General features: G+C 36.6%; 1 protein-coding gene across 1 annotated transcript in view; it reads right to left on the bottom strand.

Moving 5' to 3' along the window:
• TXK (TXK tyrosine kinase) overlaps window positions 1-27,388 on the bottom strand; it is a 41,680-nt gene extending 14,292 nt beyond the window's left edge. Inside the window, exons 1-8 of the mRNA XM_043871448.1 lie at window positions 27,159-27,388; window positions 26,046-26,148; window positions 25,152-25,357; window positions 21,348-21,413; window positions 14,580-14,634; window positions 6,040-6,119; window positions 5,002-5,129; window positions 1,797-1,871 (exon numbers count right to left, since the gene is read on the bottom strand). Coding sequence (XP_043727383.1) covers window positions 1,797-1,871; window positions 5,002-5,129; window positions 6,040-6,119; window positions 14,580-14,634; window positions 21,348-21,413; window positions 25,152-25,357; window positions 26,046-26,148; window positions 27,159-27,232 — 787 coding nt within the window. The 5' untranslated portion in view covers window positions 27,233-27,388. The remainder of the gene's footprint in view (window positions 1-1,796; window positions 1,872-5,001; window positions 5,130-6,039; window positions 6,120-14,579; window positions 14,635-21,347; window positions 21,414-25,151; window positions 25,358-26,045; window positions 26,149-27,158) is intronic.
• Window positions 27,389-27,730: the final 342 nt, after the last annotated feature.

Genomic DNA, 27,730 nt, shown 5'->3' on the forward strand with positions numbered 1-27,730 from the left:
CCCCCCCCCCCCGCCAAAAAAAAGAATTATAAGGACTGATGGACCTTTGTATCAGGCTTTGCAAGGTACTCCCCTTTCCAAATAGTAGGTGTGTTTTTAAAGTAACATAGGAGAATATATTCATGACCTTGGGATTGGCATAGATTTATTCAATAGAATATAACCACAGGAGAAAATATTGATAAATTATACTTCATAAAATCTTATTTATCAAAAACAGCCCATTAAGAAAATGAAGAAGTAAGCCACAGACTGGGGGAAGATATTTCTTAAAATATATAACAAACCTAAGAAGTCCTTTTCAAAATAATAATAAATCAACTAGGAAAAGGCATATAATCCTATTTTTAAGTGTTAAATAAAAACTTGAATAGAGTTTTCTCTCACAAAAGAGAATACCCAAAATGGCAACTGAACCTATGAAAAGTTGATCAGGGAAATTGCATATTTAAACCAAAATGATATATGCACACATGCACTAGATTAGCTAAAATGTGAAGAAAAACCAAGCCCGAACAAGCAAACACCACAAGAATACAAAACACTGGCAAGGACAAAGATGTGGAACAGTTGAAACTCACATATGTCATTGATTGAAGTATAATTTGGGATAAGTTCTTTGGAACGCTGACTATATCTGAGTGTGTGCATACTCTATGACTGAGCAAATCTACTTCTAAGTATACATCCAACATTGTCTGGGCATAAATGTGATTAAACTTTATCAAAAGGCAAACAAGAATGTTCATAATAATATTATTTAGAAAAGCCAATAATTGGTTACAACCCAAATGGCTGTATAAAGAAAAATGGGCAAGCCCATTGCAGTAGAGTCTCAGAGCGTAGCAGCGCAGTGCGGCACGGATGCACCAACCACGAGCCGGCCGGTTCCGACACCGCGGGTGGATTCACTCATGGGCCGGTGGAGAAAGGAGTCAGACATGGATGCGCTGTGCTGAATTCTGTTTATGTAAAGTAATCAAAATGAGACAAAATTAATCAGACTCTAGATTTATAAAATTATATACTGTTAAGGATATTTAAATTTTGAGAAGTTTATTTTTTTAATGAATGAGGACCATATTTAACTTAGATAAATTGCTGATGATAGAATTTTTAAACATGTAGTATTTATGGGGTAGAGGAATAATCTAAGCACCCATAAAACTCTGGAATCACCTTTCCATCCCAATTCAGAGACTGAATCCTGGGTACCTGCTACACAATAATTGTGGTTTTTTTTTTTTTGTTTTTTTTTTTAGCATATTCTTAGTCCCCATAGTGAGATAAATTTAAGGAAATAAAGTATCACCAAATTAGAAAGAAATATTCTTTGGCTCTTATTTATTCTCATAGATGTGCAACTACCACATTCACTAGAAAATAGTTCAAATCAAACTTCACCCAAGTTCTATTTGAAAAGGTGAAAAGGACAGATTTAGCAGCTCATTTTAGTAGGTCCCATTGGGAAGAAGTCATTTCCCAGTCACCCACATAACTAGAGAGCAAGAACCCAATCATTCAAATAAAAAGAATTGGAATTTATCAAACAGGTTCCAAATAATGTATAATGAAACTTGAAGCAAAAGTGAAACATTTCCCCCAAAGTTTAAATGCCCTTATGAGATGCATTTAAATGCATTTGAATCTTAGAAAGGAGATCAAATCTTTGAGGAGAAAACATATATCAAGACAGACATCTCAAAAGAGCTGACAATTTAAAGAACATAGAGGGAACTTGGGGTAAACTCTTTTACTGGATTCAATTTTTACTTGAGCACACACGCATACTTTACCATAACTAAAACCAGCTGTGGCCGGCAAACAACTGCCCATCAGACCAACTGGGTAACGGAGACGGGACAAGAGCCCTGGGGAGAAAGAGAAACCAGCATTTCAATCCTAGTTCCTGGTACAAGAGAAAAAGCCAAATATACAGGAAGATGGAACCATTCCCTAAACAGATCAGCCAAAGAAAGTATTCTACAGCTAGTCTGTTTGCTTATTTTTCCTATTTGAAAAAGACTTCTCATAATATAGTATATGCTCATTGAACACAAGTTAAAGAATCTAAGAAAATACAAAAATGAAAAGGTCCCTTACAAAATCTTAGTATCCAGAGATACTTTGTTATCATTTTTGGGACCATCTTTGCAAAAATCTCTATCTGTGTATTTGAACGTATATACACATCTGATATGTTTCATGGAAATGCCAATGTTTTGCTATAAACTTCTTACACTCAACAAATAATCAATAAACATCAATGACTAAATAGACTTTAAAATTATTTCCAAGATTTCACTATAGGAAAACATGCTGTGTGCTGAGGGGAGTGAGATGAGGGTAAGAATATGGCAAGCAAAAGGATGAAATTGAGATAGCTCGTGTTTGGTGACTGATTTTCTTTTAATTTTTTAAAACAGAATATAGTTGATGCACAATATTATATAAGTTACAGCTGTACAATAAGGTGTTTCACAATTTTTAAAGGTTACACTCCACTTACAGTTATGATAAAATGTTAGCTATAAGTCTCTATGTTGTACAATATATCCTAGCAGCTTATTTTGCACATAGTTTATACCTCTTAGACTTCAATTTTCTTAGTGAAGTAGAGAGGCAATTTGCTGATGGGCAGTGGATAATTCTGGAAAGAGGGTTTTTGAGAATGGTAGAAGTTTGAACAGAAAACAGGAGAGGATGCTTACTAGTGACTCTGAGTGACTAGTGACTCTAATCACTAGAGTCTAATTAGGGATTAATCCCTAGTCTAATTAGACTAGTGACTCTAATCCCTAGCTGGGATTAGAGCCCTCATCAAATTGGGACTCTATAACACACGATCCAAATAAAAACACAAGAGTAATTGCTTTAACATCCTAACACTTCCCTCTGAATTCAAAGTTTTTGTTTGCCAAATATTTTTATTCTGTGAATTACTACCAACAGTTTAGTGACAGTGTGTCTCTCTGATAGAAACAAAAAAAGTCTGTCACTCTCTTTGCACTATCCTTACTTCTGGTAAGGAGATGGATTGTTACGAGCTAAAGTGACCAGAAGTCAAAAAGTAGATGGGTCAGTCATGGGTTCCAAGACTCTTCTAAAATGGTCTCTCCAATCATCTGATTTGCTTCTTTCTGGAAAAGACAGCAGTCATTAAACACAGACTGTGGAGCCAGTGGGTTTAATGGCTCCAATGGTTTCATAGATTTCTGTGGTTTCAAATCTTGGCTCAAATACCTATTAATGGTGTGAGCTTGAGCACAAATCATGCCTCAGTTTCCTCATCTGTGAGATGGAGATGTCAACAGTATCAACCTCATTGGATTTCTCTGAGGATTAAATAAATAAATAGACATAAATAGGGTCTGGCCCAAAGTAAGTCTTCAATAAATACTAGTTGATTCTGGATCCCGTGCCTTTCCTCTTACCATTTTTCTTCCTCTTTGTCTTATCTCTTTTCTACTTTCTTTTCTCTCTAACAGCAGCCATAGTTATAAGTTTTCAACTCCTGTTTTTCATCTTCTTATTGTTTGATCTAGCTTTAATTTTAAAAGTTATCTGTATCGTATTTCATACACTGTAAGAATAATTTATGTATATGTATATTGTAATAAAAAAAAAAAAACCTAGGTCAATCTATAAAGCAGAAAATAAAAGTTTTCCTTACCCTCAGTCTCCTTCCCCAGAGGTAAACATTAACAGTTTATAGTCTGTTATCATCTTATTAGTTCAAAAATTATAATCTAAACTTTAACAGAATTTTCCTAGCCACACATGTCTGTGTGAATGTGTATTACTCTACAAAAGTGAGGCTATAAATATACTGTTTTGCACTTTTTTCCCTTTACTAAACCATTTATCACTAACATCTTTTAGGTTAGCACATCCTGATCGGCACAGTACTTTTTTTAACCTCACCACCACAAACACTGAGTTTCTTAAATTTCATCTTTGAAGGAAGAGGAAAGAAGAGTGTGAAGAAGAAAACTCAGACCTGATCTGATTCTAAAGGTTTCTATCTCTGGCCACAAATACATCTTCACTGGCCTCACTCAAACACGTTGCCACTTCCTCTCTAACCAAATGCCCAGTGACCACCAGGAATATCCAGGTGGACTCAGCCCATAAGTGTATAAAATTTCCATGGATTTATTCCTGATATATAAAACCAGTATAATAGAAAAGTGACTGCTTTCCAAAAGGGATTCTTTTTGTCAATACAACTTTTCATGAGAAAAATCTTTAAAAAAAAAAGAAAAATCTTAAAAAGTACTGTGCATCAAGAAATCAAAACAACATGAACTGTACATTGGGTTCCAAATTCTATCATGTTGAGGTGAAGAGATTCCCCTTGGACTCAGAGTAGTCCAGAATAGACTGAATGAGGGCTGAAGGTCAGAGCTGTGATTGTAATTGTGATGGAACTTTCTAGAATCTTACATCTTTCCACAGATGATAGGTTTGCAAAAGTAGCCATTATTTCAGATAACAGCAAGAGTAGGGGTTAAATATGCCTCTGGTATGGTATATTTAAGTCAGGTTATAACTGAGAAAGACTGTGCCTGCTCTCCAAACAGGAAATAACAGAGAATGAGACATTTAAGGGTAATTTTCTACTGCAACTGTCTAGAGAGCAAATTTATAGGGGCAAAGAAAAAAAAGCATGATTCTTTAAGACATTTGAAATTTTATTACATTTAGCACCATGTAAATTTCAAGAACAAATGTATAGTGACTAAATGGCCTTTTGAATCTTTGTCATGTATCTTTTTTCTAACCTGGCAGAAATGTAAAAAATCAACCTACTCTTGCCCCTCTGACTAGAAAAACAAAAAAACATCACTGAGGAGGAGAACTTCTCAGAAGACAGGTTGTATTTCAAGCTTTTAAACATTTCTTCAGGGATATTTGTTCCTGTTAAATGTCTGACCAAAGACACATAACCTGCCTGGGGCCTGGCTCCCCAACTCTCCCAGCCTGAATTTTCCAACTTACCGGCTGCATTGTGCTGGTGATACCAGATCAACTCAGGGATTGATTGAAACAGGTGTCCTTCAGCCACGTACCACTGTCCTGAGTCATTCCTTTTAATTTGATAATGCTTGATGGTAGCCTCCATATCTCTACAACCAATAAAATGTGAGTTCGTAAACAAGCAAAAGATCACTTTGGAACCAAGTCAATCATTAAGCAACAGGACTCGACTTCAAAACCTTGTATCCTCACTACACACTGAAAAGTAGGTAGGGTTACAATAAACAGGTCCTCACCAACGCTGGGAAAATTCCACGGCTATGGCATTAGGGTCTTAGATTTAAATATAACTTCAGCCAAAGATGTCTAGGTGACAAGTCTAGTGTTAAAAAATGTACAGCTTGTAATGGACACTTACAAGTATCTACTGAATCAGGTATCAGTCCAATGAATAAACAAATGCACTGTGAGAGATGTGAGACAAAGAAAGGAGGAAAACCAGCACAGCGTGTCTTGATGAGCAGGTTTGTTAATCCCTTTAGGAAGCCATGAGAGACTGTGGAACAGACCTCGGAGTTGTCCCCCTCAAGTGCAAAGGAGCTGAGGAATCTATCTCTTATTTCACTTGGATGGAGGGTCACTCCTACAATGCTCTTAGTCACTTCCAGTCCACCCCCGGGGGACCACGAGAACCCATAGGCAAAGAACGAAGAAAAAACAGGAAGCTTCCTGCATACAAGAGAGCTCTCTATAGGTAAACCCTGGGGTTAACCAAGGGATATGAGGAAATCATCAGCAGTGTGTGCTACAACTAATCAAATCTCCTCACTTGATACTTGAGAAAAGGAGATGAGAGAGTGTAAGAACTTATATTCAATATCACACACAGAGCTTCTTAGGGGATAAAATTAGTTGGGAACCAATTAGTTGTCCCAATATCCAGGCCAGCAATTTTCTATGTTAGGCTCTCACTTCCATTCTCTTTGTGGTGGTGTCTCTTTAACAATGAATATCCTAGTGATTGTTATTTCTAAAGTGACCAAAATCACAATTGCTTACCTCTTATCTCTTATAAACACAGAAATGGTGTAGGATCCCAAATGTCTTGAATCTCTGACAATAAATGCACCTTCTTTAGACTGCAAAACAATTCATTCATTGTACATGTTTATTCCTTATTTGGAAGAAAGACAAATATCTCTATAATAAAAACTAAAGCTATACTGACTTACTATAGAAGGATGATATTATTTTTATAAGTACACACAATCTTATCTCTTAAATCCTTACAGATTTAGCTATCATACCTATAAAATAAAATTGGGATAAGAATCTGCAATGTGTGAGCATTTTAAAATTTCACTTATGATTTTTCTAATACTGCATTTGACAACCTTGTACCCCACCATTTAGTTATTTTTGTATATTGATTAAGTAATAGATAAAAGAGCTGATGAATAAGAAGAACTCTGAGACAAATGGACAGGATTTTTCTTTACAGGAAAAGAAACAATATGGCAAGTGGGGGTGAGGGAGGCAGGGAGAAATACATCTGGGAAGCTGAGGAATGGGGAAAAAAGACCAGTTTATGACACAGATGGAAAGAGAATAGACTTGGAGAAGTCTTGAGAGAAGAGCAAGGAGAACCATTTTCTTTGCTCTAAGGATATAGGCTTCTTGACGATTCAGGAGACACAAGAGATGCAGATTCGATCCCTGGGTTGGGAATATCCTCTGGAGAAGGGCATGGCAACCCACTCCAATATTCTTGCCTGGAAAACCCTATGGACAAAGGAGCCTGGTGGGCTACAGTCCATGGGGTTGCAGAGTTGTGCACGAGTGAAGTGACTTAGCATGCATGCAGGGATGTAGGAGAGACAGAGGGAGACATGGCAAGAGGGAAGAATATTATAGTAAGTTTGATGTTTACATTATCAGTTGGATCCCCAATGACATTCTTTAGGCTTTGGGTGGCTCAGATGGTAAAAAATCTGCCTGCAATGCGAGAGACCTAAGTTTGATCCCTGGGTCAGGAAGATTCCCTGGAGAAGGGAATGGCAACCCATTCCAGTATTCTTGCCTGGAAAATCCCATGGACAGAGGAGTCTGGCAGGCTATGGTCCATGGGGTCGCAAAGAGTCAGGCAGGACTTAGCAACTAACACTTTTGACATTCTTTGAAACTACTTTTAAATAAACTTGAAGGTTGGACTGCTTGGTTTGGTTTGTTTGATATCATTTTCTAAAAAAAATCTTTAAGTTTGCTTACATTCATGAAGAAAATATCTCAGGTCTTGTCAAACTCATGAACATTTACACTTATGAAGTACTGGTGAGAATTGCACAACCCTAACAACATGATGTGACCCCTCAAGAGGAACATAATACATTGTCTCCTCCTTCCAGATGCTTACCAAGAAACAAGCCTTTTCTGGTCAGAGTTTTTAACCAGTGGTACAATAGAGAGCCCAGAAATAAACCCATGCTTATATGGTCAAATAATCTGTGACCAAAAAAGGGCAAGAATACACAATGGGGGAAAGACAGCCTTTTCAATAAACTGTAATGGGAAAACTGGACAGCCAATGCAAAGGAATCAAACTGGGCTACTTTCTGCCACAACATATCAAAATAAACTCAAAGTGGATTAAAGACTTAAATGTAAGACCTGAAACCATCAAAGTCCTAGAAAAGAACATGGACAGTATGCTCTCTAACATTGGTCTTAGCAACATTTTTTTTTGGATTTGTCTTCTCAGGCAAAGGAAACAAGCAAAAATGAACAAGACTACATTAAACTAAAAAGCTTCTATATAGTGAAAGAAATGACCAACAAAATGAAAAGGCAGCTTACTGAAAGGGAATAGATATTTACAAAAGATATATCTGATCAGGGGTTAGTACCTAAAATATACAAAGAACTCATACAACTCAACATCAAAAAACAAACAATTCTGTTTAAAAATGGGCAGAGGACCCGAACAGACATTTTTCCAAAGAAGACCTATAGATGGCAAACAGACCATGAAAAGATGTTCAATACCACTAATTATCAGGGAAATGCAAATCAAAACCACCTTGAGATATCACCTCACACCTGTTAGAAAGGCTGTCATCAAAGAGACAAGTGTTGCCAAGGATGTGGAGAAAAGAGCGCCCTTGTGTACTCTTTGTTGGATTACAAATCGGTGCAGCCACTATGGAAAATAGCATGAAGACTCCTCAAATAGAACTACCACATGGTCCAGTAATTCTACTTCTGGGTATTCACCCAAAGAAAACAAAAACATTAATTTGAAAAGATACATGTTCATAGCAGCATTATTTACAATAGTCAAGATATGGAAGCAACCTAAGTGTCCATTGATAGATGAATGGATAAAGAAGATGTGGTATACATATACAATGGAATATTACTTAGCCATAAAAAATAATGAAATCTTGCCATTTGTGGACAGACCTAGGGAGAATCCCAGGGACGGCGGAGCCTGGTGGGCTCTGTCTATGGGGTCCCACAGAGTCGGACATGACTGAAGCAACTTAGCGGCAGCAGCAGCAGAGGGTATTATGCTAAGTGAAATAAACCAGACCAAGAAGGACAAATACCATATGATCTCACCTGTATGTGCAATCTAAAAAGCAAAGCAAACAAAACAAAAACAGACTCATAGATACAGAGAACAAATGGGGTGGTTGCCCGGTGGGGGGGCGGTAGTAGGGAGCATGAACTAGGTGAAGGGGACTGAATTACAAACCTCCTCTTAGAAAATAAATAAGTCACAGGGATGTAATATACAACATAAGAAATATGGTCAATAATATTGTAGTAATTTTGTATGGGGACTGCTGCTGCTGCTGCTAAGTCGCTTCAGTCGTGTCTGACTGTGTGACCCCATAGACGGCAGCCCACAGGCTCCCCCTTCCCTGGGATTCTCCAGGCAAGAACCCTGGAGTGGGTTGCCATTTCCTTCTCCAATGCATGAAAGTGAAAAGTGAAAGTGAAGTCACTCAGTCGTGTCCAACTCTTCGTGACCCCATGGACTGCAGCCCACCAGGCTCCTCCGTCCATGGGATTTTCCAGGCAAGAGTACTGGAGCGGGCTGCCATTGCCTTCTCCGGTGTGGGGACAGATGGTGACTAGATCTACAGTGATGATTTCATAATGTATGCAAATATCAAATCACTATGCAGTACACCTGAAACTAATACAATATTGTAAGTCAACCACATTTCAGTGAAAAAGGAAATTCAAGTACAAATGAAAAAATCTAGAATATGGACACACTACTTATTAGGACCTCTGCTATATAGTTCAGGCAATATTCAGAAATAAATTCACAGTCTTATTATATCAATAAATGAGAAGAATACAAAATAAACATATCCAACTCAAGAAGTTAGGTTAAGGATTATAAAATAAACTCAGGTAAAGTAGAAGAAAGGAGTTAATAAAAGCAAAAGCAGAAAATAATAAATTATAAAAACAAAAATATAATACAGATAGTAATTACATCTGTATTCAATAGTAACAGTATTCAAAGTATAGTAATATTATACTTTACTATAGTAAAGTAATAGTAATTCAGTCTGGTTGTCTAGGGAAAAACAATAAAATAGGTAACCTACTAGTTAACCTAATCAATAAACAGTGGAGGAAATCTATTAAAAATGTCACAAGGATTCAGAAAAAATTAAAGAATCTTCTTGGCTCTATATAATATATTTGAAAACTTGAATAAAATGGAAAAATAGCTAGCAAAACATAAAATTTGTCAAAATTGATTCCAGGAAAGCTAGAAATCTTAATGGACCTAATAAACTGAAAAGTGGATAAGGTTTTAAAAGCGCTTCAACATTAGAAAGCGCTACTGTTATACTGTGATGTTACTAAATCTTAAAAAAAATGGTAGATAGATCAATTAAATAATTCCAGAGCATATGAAAAGAAAAAATCTTCCAAATCATACAAAGTAGACTCAATACCTACACCGTAACACAGTAAAGACTGCACAAAAGGGGGAGCTACCAACCAGTCTGCATGCATATCAGTGCGAAGCCCTGACTAAATACTAACAGACCGGATCCAGTAGCACAACAACAGAATAATACACCATAATCAAGAGGGGTTACATACAGGAATGCAAGAGTAACATAACATTAGGAATTTTATTAATATGATTCAACATTTAATAGATCTGAGAAGAAAAATCTTACAAAAATCTCCATAGATGTTGAAGAAGCACTTAATTTCAATTTCTATTATCAAGTTTTTTTAAATTCTTTATAAAATGGGAATATATATATATATATATATATATATATATATATATTCTTTAACACAATAGCCGTTATTTACTTTGGTCCCAAGTCCAGCATCATGCTTTATGTGGAAATCATTCTGACTAAAATTAGGAAAAAAGAAATGCCCACTGTCAGCACAGGTATTTAAAACTGTTCTGAGAAACTAGCCAGTGCCATTAAATGAGGCAGAAATTAGAACCCTGAAATAAAATTGTAAAAGAGGGTTGAAATAATGTTTGCTACTGCTAAGATTACGTACCTAAACCTAAGAGCATCAACTGAAAAACTACTACAAAACAATATTTGAGCCACACTCGCCTTCTGTGATGGCCCATATTCTGTCTGTGGGGTGTGTTTCTCTCTAAATAAATTCACTTCTTACCTATCAAAAAAAAAAAAAAAGCTTTGAATTCATTCAAGTCATCAGTTACAAAATTAATTCATAGAAATCAAGAGATTTCAAAAGTAAAAATAAAAAGATATGCCCATTTATAATAGAAAAAAAAGATAAATTATTTTAATATAAATTAAAAAATACATGTGCAAGAGTTAAATGAAGAAAACCTTAAAATTCTCCTGAAAAATACAAAAGCATTTGCTTTTTCTAATTAGGTCTTTCATCCTATCTAATATCAACTTTTGCTTGAGGTTTGGGTCTAATTTTGATTTTTTTCTATGTGAATAATTAATATATAGGTCCTGGAACAAACTGGTCCCCAAACCACACTGATTTGTAATGCATAAATAATCTTCCCTAAATTAATCTGTAAATTTAACGCAAACAACAGGAAGGTTTCTTAAACAAGGCAAATTAATTCTGGAGTTCGTACAGACAAAACATATATTTTCAGAAAGTTTCTTAAACAGAGAGACCAGCCAGAGGGAGCGTCATGCTTAAAACAGGAAAGCGCACTTTGCTGCACAGTGGGAACTAGCACGGCCTTGTAAAGCGGCTCTGAATCAAGTTTAAAAATAAGTGAGTTAAAAAACTGACAACTGTCAATATCTCCAATGCTAAGATAACTGGGTGCCACCTAGTGCTTGATTTCCGCAGCTACTAACCTCACATTTTCAAAACTGCTACTATTAATAAAGCCCAGGTTTTAAAAACTGCATTTTGGAAACAACATTTTTGTTGATATGTTTATAGTGGCAGAATAAGATCATGAAAAGAATGCATGTGATATCAAAATTAGTATGAAAATAGCCACATGCCCCTTAAATATGAAAAAGAGACCAATCATTTTTCACTGCAAATGCAGACTTCTGCTTCCCTTAAATTTCACCAAAATCTCAGGGGAACATCTATGTAACTGGAATGTACAACAACTCACTATAAAGTCAACAGGCTAGTCAAAACTAGGGCTTAATTATAATCCACGATGAGTGTACAGCAAATGGTGTGTTCAAAACTTCCATTTACTTTCTCAAAGTGGTCAAAGTGGAGAAGGCAATAATGTATTTTTTTCTCTTTCTTACAAGGGTAGATATGGTCTTTGTCAGACTATTTTATGAAACTTTAACTAACCTTCAAGAAACAAATAATGTCTATCTGATATAAACAATTTCAGAGATTAGAAAAAGAGATTAAAAAACCCACATTCCAATTCATTTTATGATGTTAGGATAACATTTATACCAAAACCAGACAAAGAGAACAGAAAATTAGAAGCTGGGCTCACTTTGAACTTAACAGGAAAATTGCTAAATTGAGGAAAGCCAAACTAGCAATATATATTTTAAATGACTCATAACCAAATAAAATTTAAACCAGGAATAATTTTAAAAATAAAAATTGGAAAATATGTAAATTACACAAATATTTTAAGACATATAGGAAAAATATGTATGCATTTAAAACATCATACATACATTCTTCAGACAGATTAAAGTCCTAAATGTGAAAGCACATCTTTAAAACATTTAAAGAAAAATATAAAATTCCTTTATTACCTCAGAATAGAGAGGAATCTCTTACAGTAAATAAAGCAAAACAAAAAGTAGATATCATAAAGAAAAATATTGAGAGATTTGACATTAACATTTAAAAATTTTTGTATCCGACAATAGTCTAAGGTTTACAAAAAGCCAGAAATCCAAAAAATATCATTGCAACACATAATGCCCAAAGATTGGTATTCAGAATATATTTCTTAAGTACAACACATATTGATCAGTGTAAAAAAACCAAACACATAGAAAAATGAGCAAAGGATATTAACAGGCATGTAACAGCAGAGGCAGCACAACTGGTCAAAGACACATGGAAAGTTACTTCAATTGAACTGTTTACCAAGGAAATGTGCATTTTAAAATACAGAGTTTTTTCACTCAGTGAACTGGGGAAAAAATGTGAATCTACCCACTGTCAGTAAGAAGGTGAGTGAGTGTTAATCACTCAGTTGTGTCTGACTCTTTGCAACCCCATGGTTATAGCCTGCCAGGCTCCTCTGCCCGTGGGGTTTCCCAGGCAAGGATACTGGAACAAGTTGCCAAGTCCTCCTCCAGGGGATCTTCCCAACCTAGGGATCGAACCCAGGTCTCCTGCACTACAGGCAGATCCCTTACCATCTGAGCCATGAGGAAAGTCCGTGTAGGAAACCAGTTTTTTCACTCCCTGTAAGAGTATAAATTGGTCTAAGTACCTGAATCCTGATTTGAATACACAGTATCTAGTAATGTTAAATCTGCACATCTCCTCTGACCAGATGATTCCATTTTGGAGTGTAATTGAAAGAACCCTTGCCCTTGTATACAAGATGACCTGAACAAGGATGTTCTTTGCAGCACTGTTTGTAAGAGCAAAAAATTAGAAATGATTAGAATGTTTATCTACAGTAAAATTGATACATTTTTATATACTCATAATGAAATAGTACACAATAGTTGAAGGTATGTGTTTGATCCATGTGTATGCCTAAGAATTAAATAGAAAATATACTGTTTGGTTGAAAAATCAACATACATGTGCTCTCCTTGACATCAAATGTTAAAACACATAAACAAGCACTATAGGTTGTTTATGCACATACATGTGATAAAAGTATAAACCCATGGACAAAATGGGAACACGCCCCTTTATTGTGGTTGCCTCTGAGAAGTAAGGACCAAAAAGATAAGGGAGAGGGTGGGCCTCAACAGTTTCTGGAATGTCTTATTTTATTACAGAATGTTATGATCAGTGCTACCATTTGTGATATCTGGGTTGTGGGTATGGAGGTTTTGCCACAAAATGCCCCATTCTACTCTTGGTAGGGAGGTCAGATCCTCACCCTGTTCTGGCTTCCTCTCAGATGCAGAACCTCATGTAGAACCCTCTCAGCCCAGTGATTCGGTCCATATTGCCTGTGATAAGCTTGCTTTCCGTGGACCGAATGGTCCACTTCCTTCCTCCAGTGTTGCCTGCCTATCACCATGTCTTCCTTTTCCGTTCTGAACCAACTAATACATAACATCGCCATGCCGGGCAGGTATCGCATTTGCCGCCATGCTCCCTTTTCTTGTAGCCAACAAGACCGGGCCAGACCTCCAACCTCCATCCCCACCAGCCCCTGAGAGGCCTGTGTTCCTTGTACTCAGCCTATCCCCCAAATACTAACTGGATCTTCCCTGTGTCATAGGCTATTACTGGCACTGAGTTTTGAGTTACAGAACTGACTTTTTTCTCACTCATATTACTAGATTTCCTCAACATCTGACATCAGGTCATAATGACACGCATACTTCTCAGCTACTTTCTAGTTTTGACTATTCATTTACCCACAGCTGATACCGTCAGTGGGATATTTAAACTATACTCAGTTCTGTTTTGTTTTGACCTAAATGAGCAGTTTTGATCCAAGTGTGATATTCTGGCTGCTCCACTCTTCCTTCTGTTCCCAAGAATGAAGGTGTAGCTGCACGCACTTTTCTGTATCTGTGCTTTTTATGAGTCTATCCTGAGCTCAGGAGGACAGAGTATCTCTTGGATTGACATTGATGCAAATGTATACAGGCAGTTCAAATAGAGACCCTTCTGGCAGAATGCACCTTGCAGTGAATGAAGCAGTTTTGGTATGTTAGAGATGAAATCATTTCAGGAGAAAGATTTGTGAAATTGTGGTGAAAATCAATGGAAAACATGATTTGATACAAATTAATCTAGTTTATAATTTAATAGAAAATGTAGTAGCAGTAAAGTTGTAATAATATTTTAGAACTAAAAAAAAATCAGGAAGTGATAAAACATTTTAGCTGAGTATTTATAATTTACCTCTCAGAAAATTTGAAATTCCACAAAATTACTTATGAATAAATTACCTCTTGTCTCAAAAGATGTTCTGCCTGATTTCTAGTAATATTCCTATGGTACCACCTGTAAAAGCAATAAAAATAATTTTTAGATGTTATATATCACTTATTTCCAGAAAAAAAACCTGTTCCATTTCCTTCATTTTAAAAAACACACTCCAGAACTGATTTTATAAATGGACTGATTAATTCACATAAACAATAATGTACTATAATAATATATCAATTGATTTAACACAGTTATATTAATTACAAGCCAGTATCTAATTTTTCTACCATATTTCAGTTCAACTTTCTGAAACACACTTGGTTTAACACACTTAATTTTGAATGGTTTAACTTCCTGAAAATTTCCACGAAATGTATGTGGTTAAACAGTCATCATCTTCGATAAACACTTTCCTGAGCTTTGGTTAAACCCAACTAAAACATACCCATTTCTTTCCCCTCAGGAATATCTTATTTGCATGCTTTTACATGTGCTGTTACCTTTCCAAACCTAAAACTCACACTGATTTATCTGATTCTTCTAAATATGTTGTTGCTGTTTAGCTGTTAAGTCATGTCTGACTCTTTTGTGACCCAATGGACTGTAGCTCGCCAGATTACTCTGTCCTTGGGATTTCCCAGGCAAGAATACTGGAGTGGGTTGCCATTTCCTTTTCCCAGGGATCTTCCTCAGTCAGAGGTTGACTCACATCTCCTGCATTGGCAGGTAAATTCTTTACCACCGAGCCACCTGGGAAGCTCCAAAGTATGTCACCTTGTAGTAAAATCAGTAATTTAATAGAGTAAATGGAACAACCCTAACCCTAACCCTAACCATCCCACACCCTCCTGGGCCTCATATTCTCCTCATTCTTCCCTCAACTCACTAACTTCCACCACACTGGAATTCTTTCCTGGCTGAAATTTACCAAGCCTTTTTTTGCCTCCAGCCTTCCTGTTATCTCTGCATGAAACATGTCATTAAATGACCTTAAAATATCAGAGGTTCACACAGTAATCATAATTAATGAACACTGTAATTTAAACATACGGTTTTGGGACTTCCCTGGAAGTTCAGTGGTTAAAACTTCATCTTGCAATACAAGGGGTGTGTGGGTTTGATCCTTGATCCAGGAGCTAAGATCTCATATATCTCAGGGCCAAAAGACCAAAAACAAAGCAAAAGCAATACTGTAACAAATTCAGTAAAGATTTTTTTTTAATGAAAAAAAAAATGGTCCATATAAAAAATATTTAATAAAAATTAAAAAAAAATTTAAAATAAACAAACATGGTTTGATGTGACACCACCTAAGCAGTAAGCAAATGTTGTACAGGAAAGAGAGAGGAAACAACGGTAGAACAATGGAGAGGAAAAGAAAAATGGAAATACTTTCACTTCAAAATAAGATTTTAAAAAGAAGTTAATGCAATATTACCAGAAATACTATTTTTGTGGACAGCGGAAGAAAGGGTGTGTGTATAACCAGGCATTAAGTCAAGTGGGGGAGCCCAGTGGTGGCTGAATGAGACTCATATCTGCCTGGGGCAATGGAACCTATCTCCTCATGTGGACTTCCCCTAACCTTCTATAGTAGAAAGCTGCCACTAACTAGCATGGCCAGGTTTTTAAAATATTAATATTAATGTGCTCAAATTGAAATTGGTCTTTTAAAAAGATGAACCACAGAGGACAGGGATGATTACAGATGATTCTAGTCAAAGTCCTATAACTACTTATTGCTAACAGGAACAAGAGGAACTGTGAATTTAAACTGTGCCTATCATTCAATACTTGCTAATGAACATTCACATGGTGAGAGGGAATTTCAAGGTGAGTCTGAGCCTCTTGCTGTACAAAGAAGAAGTTCTTTCAAAATAAATGAGGGAGAGTTAAATTCACAGGGGACCAGTTTAAAGAGGCCCCCATACTGGCTAAGTTAAGAAATATTGGTGCTAAAAAGAGACTAATGATCATAGCTCACTGAAATAGACTGAAGTTGTGAAAAGAGAAGACTGCATAGTGACACTCAAAAAGGGAGGAACTAACATAAACTGATTTTTTTCTAAATAATGTTTCTTTACCTGCTATCATGTTATTATTAATTCTGTTGCTTTGTACTTATTATAGTGATAAATAAACTATATTAATTGTGATTAAATATAAATTAAAAATCCATCCGTGTGGAAGTCATTCTCAGAATGACTTCAAAGTAGTAACAAAAGAACCAGATAGAAGTATATGATGAATTTAAGATCAATTAAAATAAGGCAGAATTCCATCTGTATTATGATAATGATAAGCAAAGGGCAGAAAAGGGATAAATGTAATTTAGAGAAGGTTGAGGCATGGTATTTCAGAATTTCAACTATTTAAATCAGATGATAAAAAGTAGAAGAATTTTTTGTTTTGTTTTGTGTTTTTCAAATAGGTAAGGCTGCAACTTCTTTATTGAGACAACACTGATTACAAAACTAATATTGAATGTCAGTAGAAGCCCCAGTACACAGGACTGGGGTGGGGATTTTATTAATACATTTTAAAAAAATCTACTACATCTAACTGTGGTTGAGTACAACCATCACATATGGAACATATGTGTAAGCCTCCCATGTGCCAGTCGTAAAGAACAGTATTGTGGCTTTGAGTTTTAGACCTGGAAACCCTATTAGATCTGAGAAGGTTAATTTGCTTCACTTGGTGACTTTCTGACCCTGAGAATATTAAGCATTTAGTGTAGAGAAAATGAGATAAATCAGACTATATATCCATAGCTCAGGATAATCAATGTCTGTTATTTAAAATATTAGATATATTAGATATTATATATATTTAAGAGAATCTGGCATATCAGGTTTTTGTCTTTGCTTTAAGATTTATAACTAATCTTCAATTTGTTTACCAGCTGAGCTGCAAGGGAAGTCCCTGATAGCTCAGTTGGTAAAGAATATGCCTGCAATACAGGAGACCCCAGTTCAATTCCTGGGTGGGGAAGATCTAATGGAAAAGGGATAGGCTACCCACTCCAGTATTCTTGGGCTTCCCTGAGATCTGGGTTTGATACCTGGGTTGGGAAGATCCTCCAGAGTAAGGGAAAGGCTACCCACTCCAGTATTCTGGCCTAGAGAATTCCATGGACTGTAAAGAGTTGGACATGACTGAGTGACTTTCACGTCACACTTCAACTTGATATTTGAAGTTTGAGAATAAGTCATTTTTAAAATGGTTAAAAGAACTCAATTCACATTACGTTTAATTAAATATTTATGTTTAATTTATTACATTTCCAGGATCATGTAAGGACTTACAAGGGGCTATTACCATTGCAAATTTGGCCTGTTGGGTATGTCCTTTATAAAGAAAACTGAATTTATTCAGTTTATTAATGCAAGTTAAATGTTTCAGGAAACTTAATTAACTGAGTTTGTAAATAGGATGGATTGTTTAAGGACATTTTTATGTTAAGTATGAATTTAGGTGATTGTTCTTGTTTATTAGATTTATAAATAGTATATATATTATATATATCTATCTATATATATATAGTATATATATATATATCTATAGTATATCTATTATATATATCTATAAATAGTATATCAAGATTTAAAAGTTCAATTTGAAGGCTTACTGAAAACAAAGTTTTTTCATTGTAATGTTGAAAATTTGGATATTAATTTCAAACCAAAGTAGCCATAAACATTTCTCTGTATAAAGGTTCCCCAGACATGTCAGAAGCCCATGTGGACAGCACTCCTTCTTCCATCAGCCCCCTATCTCCCTTCTTTTTCCTTTAGGCTTCAAGTGATGTCCTCAGAAAGGTCTTCCCCACTCAACATGCTCATTTAAATTATATTCCCTCCCCTCTTGTTTCCTTCCTGTGCCCCATACTATTCCTTCAAAACACCACATTTTAAAATGATGTGTCTATTTGTGAATTCAGGGTTGCTTAATGTCTATTTCCTTGTGAAGCTGTAAGTTCCATGAAAACCAGGATTCCTTCTGTGTATTCTGTATTGTGTTTCCACTGCTTACAACAGTTAACATCTAATATTATCCTAAGAACATAATGATAAAAATCAAACAAATGAAGTGGAGGACTGAAGTAACTCTGAATGTAGTATACCAGTTATACTAGGCAAGGTGGACAAAACTGTAAATGTCTTTCTTGTTTCGCAGTTCAAGGAAATAATCATAACTTCTAGAATGTATTGAAGAGCTACTATGTATCAAATGAGACAGGCATTATTATCCCCAGGGTTCAGATCATTCAGAGGTTTAAAAACATTAGGTCACTTTGCTCAGAGCTGAACCATTAGTCAGGGGTGATGCCAGGATTCGAACCCAGATTTCCCTGATTTCTAAGCCCATAATACTGCACTTCAATATGGGACAGTAATTTCACTACAGTCAGTAGAATGGTGCTTGGCATATAGTAAGTGGTTGATTAATTTTAGTGATTTATATTGATGATCTATATTTTAATAATCTTCTTGAAACCATAATAAAGTTAAAAATTGGTCTTTTCATAATTAGAGTCATTATAAAAGAAGACTTACAGAAACATAAATCCAGGCTAAGGAAATGAGATGATTATCTAACTTCAGAGCGGTTTAATTTGTGATCCAGTATCTGCAGTATAAACAAGTTGTTAAAGCCAGATGCTAAGCCTGGTCTAAACAGGGGAAGCAACAAGCACATCGATTCATAACAGAAGGAAGAGAAGTAGCCCTGCTGATTACAGAGCGTCCATTCTAACCACCAGGCACTGTGTTAGGTGCCTTCACACAGGTCTCCTTTACTCTCCAGGAAAATCCAAACTGAAGTTAGAATATGGTGATAAAACCATCTTATTTTTCTGGTTTTTCTTAGCAGGAGATTTTCAAACAAAATTTTCCCTGACCTGGCCTTCAAAGAGACCTGTTTGTGCTGAGTAGCTTCAGCTGGGGCTAGTGGTGAGTACCCCTTGCCCACTCCCCACCCCCAACTCCATGCATGGGGCATGCCTGAGCAACTGTGGAGAGTTGTGGGGCTGTTTGCTAAGGAAGGTGGGGTCAGTCACCTGGGGACTTTGAGTGGAGACGGGAATTTCAGGGCAGAGCTAAATGACACAGGTCAAGAGATGGGGTTATGACAAGCTAAGCACAGGAGAGGAAGAGAGAAGAGGCACTGTGATGGAGCTGAGGACAGAGACTTGAGAAGGAGAACAGAGACAGCCTGCAGAAAGTTCTGGTAAGGTTATGGGTGTTTTCGGTGACGCACGTGCTGAGTCTGCAGTTTCCCAGGTGGCACTAGTGGTAAAGAACCTGCCTGCCAATGCAGGAGATGTAATAGATGCAGGTTCTATCCCTGGGTTGGGAAGATTCCCTGGAGGAGGGCATGGCAACCCACTAAGGTATTCTTGCCTGGAGAATCCCATGAACAGAGGAGCTTGGCGGGTTAAAGTTCACAGGGTCGCACAGAGTCAGACATGATTGAAGCAACGTGGCAGGCAGGCAGGCAGGCAGGCAGGCATGCTGAGTCTGGCCTACAGATGGGCTTCAATGAGCAGCAAGGCAGTCCAAGGCTGAGTTATCTTTCAATTTGCCTGGTTCTCAGGGAAGTACCTGTTCTAATGCCTTAACTCACATCACCTATTACAACCTACTGGAACATATACTCATTGCAAAACCAGTATCTAAGTGGGGGGAGGGCACTCAAGTGCTCAAACTGCAAACCTAAATTTATAAAACACTAGGAAATCAACCCTGAATACTCTTTGGAAGGACTGATGCTGAAGTTCCAATACTCTGGCCACCTGATGCAAACAGCTGATTCATTGGAAAAGACTGTGATGCTGGGAAAGATTGAAGGCAGGAGGAGAAGGGGGTGACAGAGGATGAGATGGTTGGATGGCATCACCCGTTCAATGGACATGAACTTGGGCAAAGTCCAGGAGATGGTGAGGGACAGGAAAGCCTGCCAAGCTGCAATCCCAGGGCTCCCGAAGAGTCGGACGTGACTTGGTAACTGTACAACAAGACCACTCCTAGCCCTGTCACTTTCTATCTACACATTAATATCTCAATCTTAGTTTCTGATCTGCAGATTGAGCAGTTAAATAGTGATTGCTAATGTTTCTATTTTCTAAATCCGTTAATATAGTGTAACAAGAATGCATTTCTAAGCAAAACTCTAGTGAACATATCAAAAGTTCTTCTGCATTAGCCTATTTCTCATCTTCAGTGATTTCTAAACACTTCAAAACATGAGTCAAACTATAGTAATATGTCTGTATATTAAGTCTAACTTCATTAATGAACAATTGATGTCATTTTTTATTTTTAGTTTTTATTTTTGGTCAACTTGCACAGCATAGAAGATCTTAGTTCCCCAACCAAGGATAAAGCCCATGCTTCCTGCAGTGGAAGTGTAGAGTTTTAACCACTGGACCACCAGGGAAGTCCCCATTTTTTATTTTTATTCTTTTTTAAGTCCCCATTTTTTAAATAATAACTTTTCCACTTAGGACATGCAGTAAAACAGGTGCAAGATGAGTGTTTGGTTTCTTGTAGTCACTGTTAAAATGTTCTTTAACTGGCATACAAAACAACAAAAAAAGTAATTTTAAGAAAAAGAAGTTTCTGAATCAGCCATTATTAAGATAAAAAATCTCTTAAGCTAAAGCTGCCAAATGTATTACTTTCTTTTCCCTTTTCAGGCCCAAAACAGTATGTATACTGATAAGTTACCCAAATGTACCTGATTTTTATAGATTAACCACGGGACATATTTTGGAGGACACTTACTCATATATTTCTAAATTAGTTGGTTTGTTTTCGGTCACATAGTTGCTTGGAATTAAGCCTTCATTCCTACAAAGACAAAGCAAAAATCAAAATTTTGGCACATCTGTGGTATTATTGTGGCAAAGACCCCTTTAAAAAACCTCAAGGATGCAGAGGAAAATCAAATTCATTTGACTAAATTGTTGAAAGAAGAAAAAAGTTTTTTCATTTCAACATTCAACTAAAATCTTTGCACAACAAATAATAAGTTTCTGATGTTTAACATTAGTAGTTTAAGATGTTTTCTGACACAGATATCTTTGCAAATAGAAAAAGAGACACTTAACATAATCATAGTAACTAGATTAAAAACATATCAATTGCAAAGATATTGACTTAATTCTTTTTAATTGCTGCAGAGCATCCCACAGAATAGATATTCTAGTTTAGCCATGCCTCTATTACAACAAAGCTGTAAAGAAATACTTGAATATGCCTTCTTGTGTACAAGTAAGAGTATTTCTCTAAGACAGATACAAAGCAGGGAAAATGCTGTGTTGCTGATTAAGTGCACCTTTTCAGTAGATACAGCTATCGAAGGGCAGCAATTTTCACACTTATCAGCAGGGGAGGAGTTTCTCTTTTTCCTATAACTTCACCAACAAAATCTGAAATTTAAAATTATGAAAGATCTCTAAGACATATTATTGAGGAATATAAGAAGTTGCAGAGCAACACATAAAGTATAGTCAGATTTAAGTAAATTAAATCTTCAGACAATACCATATTTTTAATACATCCCAGAAAGTTCATTGAAAGTGATCTGGACAGGAAGATCATTGAAATGAATCACTAAATGAATAATGGTGCTTACTTCTGGGAAAGAGTCTGGGTTTGGCGGTGTGGCAACACAGAATTTGGGCACTATTTATCATGTTTGAATATTATTTTTTTAAAAACCTATTTTCACTTATTAACTTTGAAGTTAAAAATTGGTGCTGTTTCTCTTTAAGTCTGAGTCATGACAACACACCACCTGCAAGGGTAGTTAGTGATACAACCCTGAACCTACTAACTTACATGATCACTGGGACATCATTCCTCTTTACCCACTGAAAAGTCTCCAGCATATGTTGAGTCTTAATTAAGAACTGGTAAATGAGCCAAATCAATAGGAAAACATAAAGAGGTTTGTATGTACTTCGAATGCTTACGTATTTATAACCTCAAAATCTTGACAAGGATCAGAAATCAAGGCCAGAATCCTCTCCCAGAAAGTAGACATACCCCTCAGAATTCTTTTCTACCCAGGACTTCAGCCTAGAATTAACAATCTATTGCAACTGGTACAAAGAAGTCTTTTTGTATCCCAGGGCCTTTTTGCCTAATTTCATTCAGAAACTACTGCAATGTTTACTTCCATTGTAGAAATATGAAAATGAGTAATACACTGTTTCTGCTTCTATCTTAGAGCTTAATAGGAAAAAAAATTCAAATTGCCAAAAAACCAAAGCATAAATTAGAATAAGAACTTGTATGGTAGAAACTAGTATTCTTATTTACAAATAATATTCATTAAAAACAGAACTATCATATGATCCAGCAATTCCACCTCTGGGCATTTATCTGAAGAAAATGAAAACACTAACTTAAAAAGGTACACGCACCCCCATGTTCACTGTAACACTATTTATAATAGCCAAGATATGGAAACAACCAAGTGTCCACTGACGGATGAATTGATAAAGAAAATGTGCTACATATGAAATATGATTCACCCACAAAAAGAAAATTTTTGTCATTTGCAACAACACAGATGGACCTTGACAGCACTATACTAAGTGAAATAAAGACAAAAACCATGTGGTCTCACTTACATGTGAAATCTTTAAAAAGAAATGAAAAATTGAAACAAAACAAGCTCAAGGTACAAAGAATAGACTAGTGGCTGCCAGAAGCAAGGGTGGTTGTAGAGTGATAAAATGGGTGAAGGGGATCAAAAGGTATAAACTTCCAGTTGCAAAATAAATGAGGCTTGGGGATATGATGTATAGAAACGTGATGAGTTAATAGTACTGTATTGCATGTTTTACTTCCACAGTGATAACAGACTTCTGTAAGATTTCGATACATTTAGACAATGAAATTTCTGGATCTGGTCTTATGTCCCTGAATATGTTCCAGTATCTCCTAGTTTATTGTCTATCAATTCAGTTCAGTTCAGTAGCTCAGTCATGTTTGACTCTTTGCAACCCCATGGACTGTAGCACGTCAGGCTTCCCTGTCCATCACCAATGCCTGGAGTCCACCCAAACCCACGTCCATCAAGTCAGTGATGCCATCCAACCATCTCATTCTCTGTTGTTCTCTTCTCCTCCTGCCTTCAATCTTTCCCAGCATCAGGGTCTTTTCCAATCAGTTAGTTCTTCAAATCAGGTGACCAAAGTATTGGAGTTTCAGCTTCAGCATCAGTCCTTCCAATGAATATTCAGGACTGATTTCCTTTAGGATTGACTGGTTGGATCTCCTTGCAGTCCAAGGGATTCTCAAGAATCTTCTCCACCACCACAGTTCAAAAGCATCAATTCTTCAGCACTCAGCTTTCTTTAGAGTCCAACTCTCACATCCATACATGACTACTGAAAAAACCATAGCTTTGATTAGATGGATCTTTGTTGGCAAAGTAATATCTCTGCTTTTTAATATGCTGTCTAGGTTGGTCATAGCTTTTCTTCCAAGGAGCAAGTGTCTTTTAATTTCATGGCAGAAGTCACCATCTGCAGTGATTTTGGAGCCCCCCCAAATAAAGTCTCTCACTGTTTCCATTGTTTCCCCATCTAGTGGCCATGGAGTGATAGGACTGGATGCCATGATCTTCATTTCTGAATGTTGAGTTTTAAGCCAACTTTTTCACTCTCCTCTTTCACTTTCATCAAGAGGCTTTTTAGTTCTTTTTACTGTCTATAGGAACTTGAATAGAATTTGCATCCTACTGTTGTGTGAAAGTTGTATAAATTTAAATTATGTTGAATTGATTCATAGTACTTTTCAGGTCTACTATATCCTTCTACTTCTCTGTATATTCATTCTATTAATTTTTGAGGGCTTTATATTGAAACTCTAACTAAACATCTTAATTTACCTACTTTTAAAAAATTATAATATATATAATAGAACTATATGTAACTTTGCTCTATATTTTCCAAGTCTCCTGTAATGTGTTACCTTATTTTCATAATTTAAAAAAGTTAAAAAGCATTAAAAGTGAGAAAGAGAACCATATTGCATGTCTGAAAGTTGCTAAGACAGTAAATCATAAAAGTTCCCATCACAAGGAAAAAGAAATTGTAACTATGTATGCTGCCAAATGTTAACTAGACTTGTAGTGATTATTTCACAATCAATACAAAGAGCAAATCATTATGTTGTACACCTGCAACTAATATAATGTTCTATGTCAATTATACCTGAGAAGAAAGAAAGGAAGGGAAGGAGGGAGGGAGAAAGGAAGGAAGGAAGGGAAACAGAGAGGCTAAGTAATTTGCCCAAAAACACACAGCAGTGTGTGGCTACATAAGGATATAAAGACACATGTATCTAGTTTGGAGAGTCTGCCTGAAATAACATTCTGCCTGAAATGCCCATTCATACAGATGGAGAGGTGTGGTAACAGCTTCTGTTTCATTTACAAGGGAGAGTTATAAACCTTGAAAAAATAAACAGAGTCTATTTCTCTAATAAACTAAACAGAATCCACTTCACACTTAGGAAGTTTTTAGGGACTGAAAGAGGAACAATTTGGTAAAGACAAACCACCAGTCTTACCCCAAGCGGTCTCTTGCCTTCCACCAGTGAGGATCATACTTCTCCAAGATAAAATATTCCTCTGCTTTCTTTAAGGTTAAATCATAGGGCTCTCTGGGTAGGAAATCGTACAGTGCCTTAACGTGGATCTTCTCTTCAGAAACCTCAGATGGTGGGAGGGGAGGCAGTGGCTTGCGTTTTGATGGTTGCCCATGGCCCCTGTTGGACTGTAAAAAACTAAGGAGTGAGTCGTGGTACTATTGTTTAAGTGATCTAAGCTAAAAAAGAATAGGGGTAGAGAGTATCTGCCTGCCACCTTGTTTCTCCCAGCTTGCTGCAGTAAAGCAGAAGCCTGGGTGGTATAAACGTAGGAAATGACTAACTACAAAACAATTTTCAGATCCAGCAACACACTCATCATTTTGTAAATTCTCAAGATCACAAATTCTGTTGCCAGCATGGCACTGAATATTTTTCATGTCATAATTCTTAAAAAATTTATTTCCTCCTTAATAACTTCACTTTAAGGATTTTTCTCCTTTGGAAAAAGGAGAAAAAAAAAAAGAAGCTTTTCCCTTTAATATGCTGTAAGCTTGTGTTTGGGCTTATCAACTTCTCAAGAAAACTTATTTTCTAACACTGAACTGAAAATTAATCCCGGCCTCAAAATGGTGATAGCCAGAAGGCATTTTTCCCCCAGTTTCAAATTCTGCCAAAATATTGCAGAATAGGCTGGTCTTTTCTTCTTTCCCTGTCTTCTAGGCTATTGATTCACTAAAAGTTTATTGAGAACTTATTATGTGCCAAGCATGACATTAGGTCTGGGCAGGGTAGCAAACGGTACCTCACGAAGCACAGACCCTAAAAATGGCACCTTCCTCTACCCGCCGTCTTCCCCATCAAAATGATACTCACTTGCTTCTTACTTGGCAATTCACTGAACCACGATGGGCGACGCTGTGTGTATTTTTCTGAAAGTTCTTCATCTTTGTTAAGGCTTATTTGTGTCCTCACTTGTCTGACATTGAAAAATAATCACGTTACAAAGGATTATTTTACTCTTAGCTATAAATCCACTAGACTATATAAACAAGCTAGTAGTAAAGTCTCCTTCCTATTTTTTATTTAGAAGACTTCCTAACTCCATTTCCATGGGCAAGGTACTCTGGGACCTCTCAGAACTTTATTTTACTTTTTTAAATCTAGGACTAGAGACACTAAGAGCATATAGAGTTGTTATGAATAATAAAATTGAGAAAAATACATGTCACGTGGGCAACAGAGTCTGGCGAATATTAAGGACATACAATTACAGTCACGATAATGAAGACCTTACTCTGCGTCAGGCACAGTGTTGAACATTTCACATGCATTGCCTCATTTGAAAGTATCTATTGTTAAAAAGTAGACATGGTGTAGTGATTAAGAACATGAGTTTGGATCCCAGATCTACCATTTTTATAGTATGGCCTTGGGCAATGTAACCTCCCTAGGCCTCCATTTCTTCATCTGTATAATGGGGATTGTAAAAACAAACAAATAAAAAGGGTGGTTTTGAGAGTTACTTGAGCTAGAAAACGTAAACTTCTTAGGATAGTCTGACATATAGGACTCCCATTAAACAGTGGCTGTTACTATTATCATGGCACCCTGGATTTTTATCTTTATGTATCATTTACTGGGCACCAAAGTATAAAACACATTGGTAGTTTCAGGGAGAACCTCAAAGAAGGCAGGATTCTTGCCCTTAAAAGGTAAAAATTACAGAGTGAGACACAGACACATGAATAGCACGTGTGAAACAAATATTAAATAGAGAACCAGGCTGCATGCTCAGGGAACACAACGGAAGGAGCAACTAAGTCCAAGAGGATCGAGAAAGGACCATGGACCTGACACATGACCTATCGCTAGCTTTAAATGAATGGCCATTCAACAGGGAGAAAATGGGAGGAGTTTCCCAGGCAGAAGAACAGCAGATTCAAAGAGACGTGGAGATTCCACCCGAGAAGTTGCCCTCAGACTCACCGCTTCTGCATGGAACAGCAACAGCAGCAGCAGAAAATCGACTGGATGATGGTGTTATCTGTAAAGCAGATCATCTTCAGCTCTTAGAAAGCCAGGAGTCCATGATATTGGAAAGAGGAGGCTGCTGGCACTATTCCAAGGGAGGAAATCTCTGAGGGCATGGGTGATAGAAAGTATCCTATTAATAAAGCACATGCAAACCTTTACCATGCCCTTCTTCACTAGTAGAAGATGAAAGATTGTCACTAACTTGAAAATAAGTTACTGGTACCCTGGCCACTGTGGTTTCCTTTCTCAGGCTCTTGTCTCTGGCTGGTTTCACGCATTTCCTTAGTGAATGATAAATGACCGCTGTATTCTACTTTACTTTGATCAGGGCTGATGTTGGCTGACAAATGTACCAAAGAATATGATTCCAAAAACAACGTTCTCCTAGGGAATCTGCTAGTAGGGGTTTTAAATTAGGTCCATCACATTTCTTCAAATATATTTTAAAATATATTTATATAAAGTAATATAAATATACTAAATGTATTTATAATATTATGTAATATATAATAATATAATTTAGC

This window comes from Cervus elaphus, chromosome 17, assembly GCF_910594005.1.
Source record: "Cervus elaphus chromosome 17, mCerEla1.1, whole genome shotgun sequence".
Taxonomy (NCBI): Eukaryota; Metazoa; Chordata; class Mammalia; order Artiodactyla; family Cervidae; genus Cervus; species Cervus elaphus.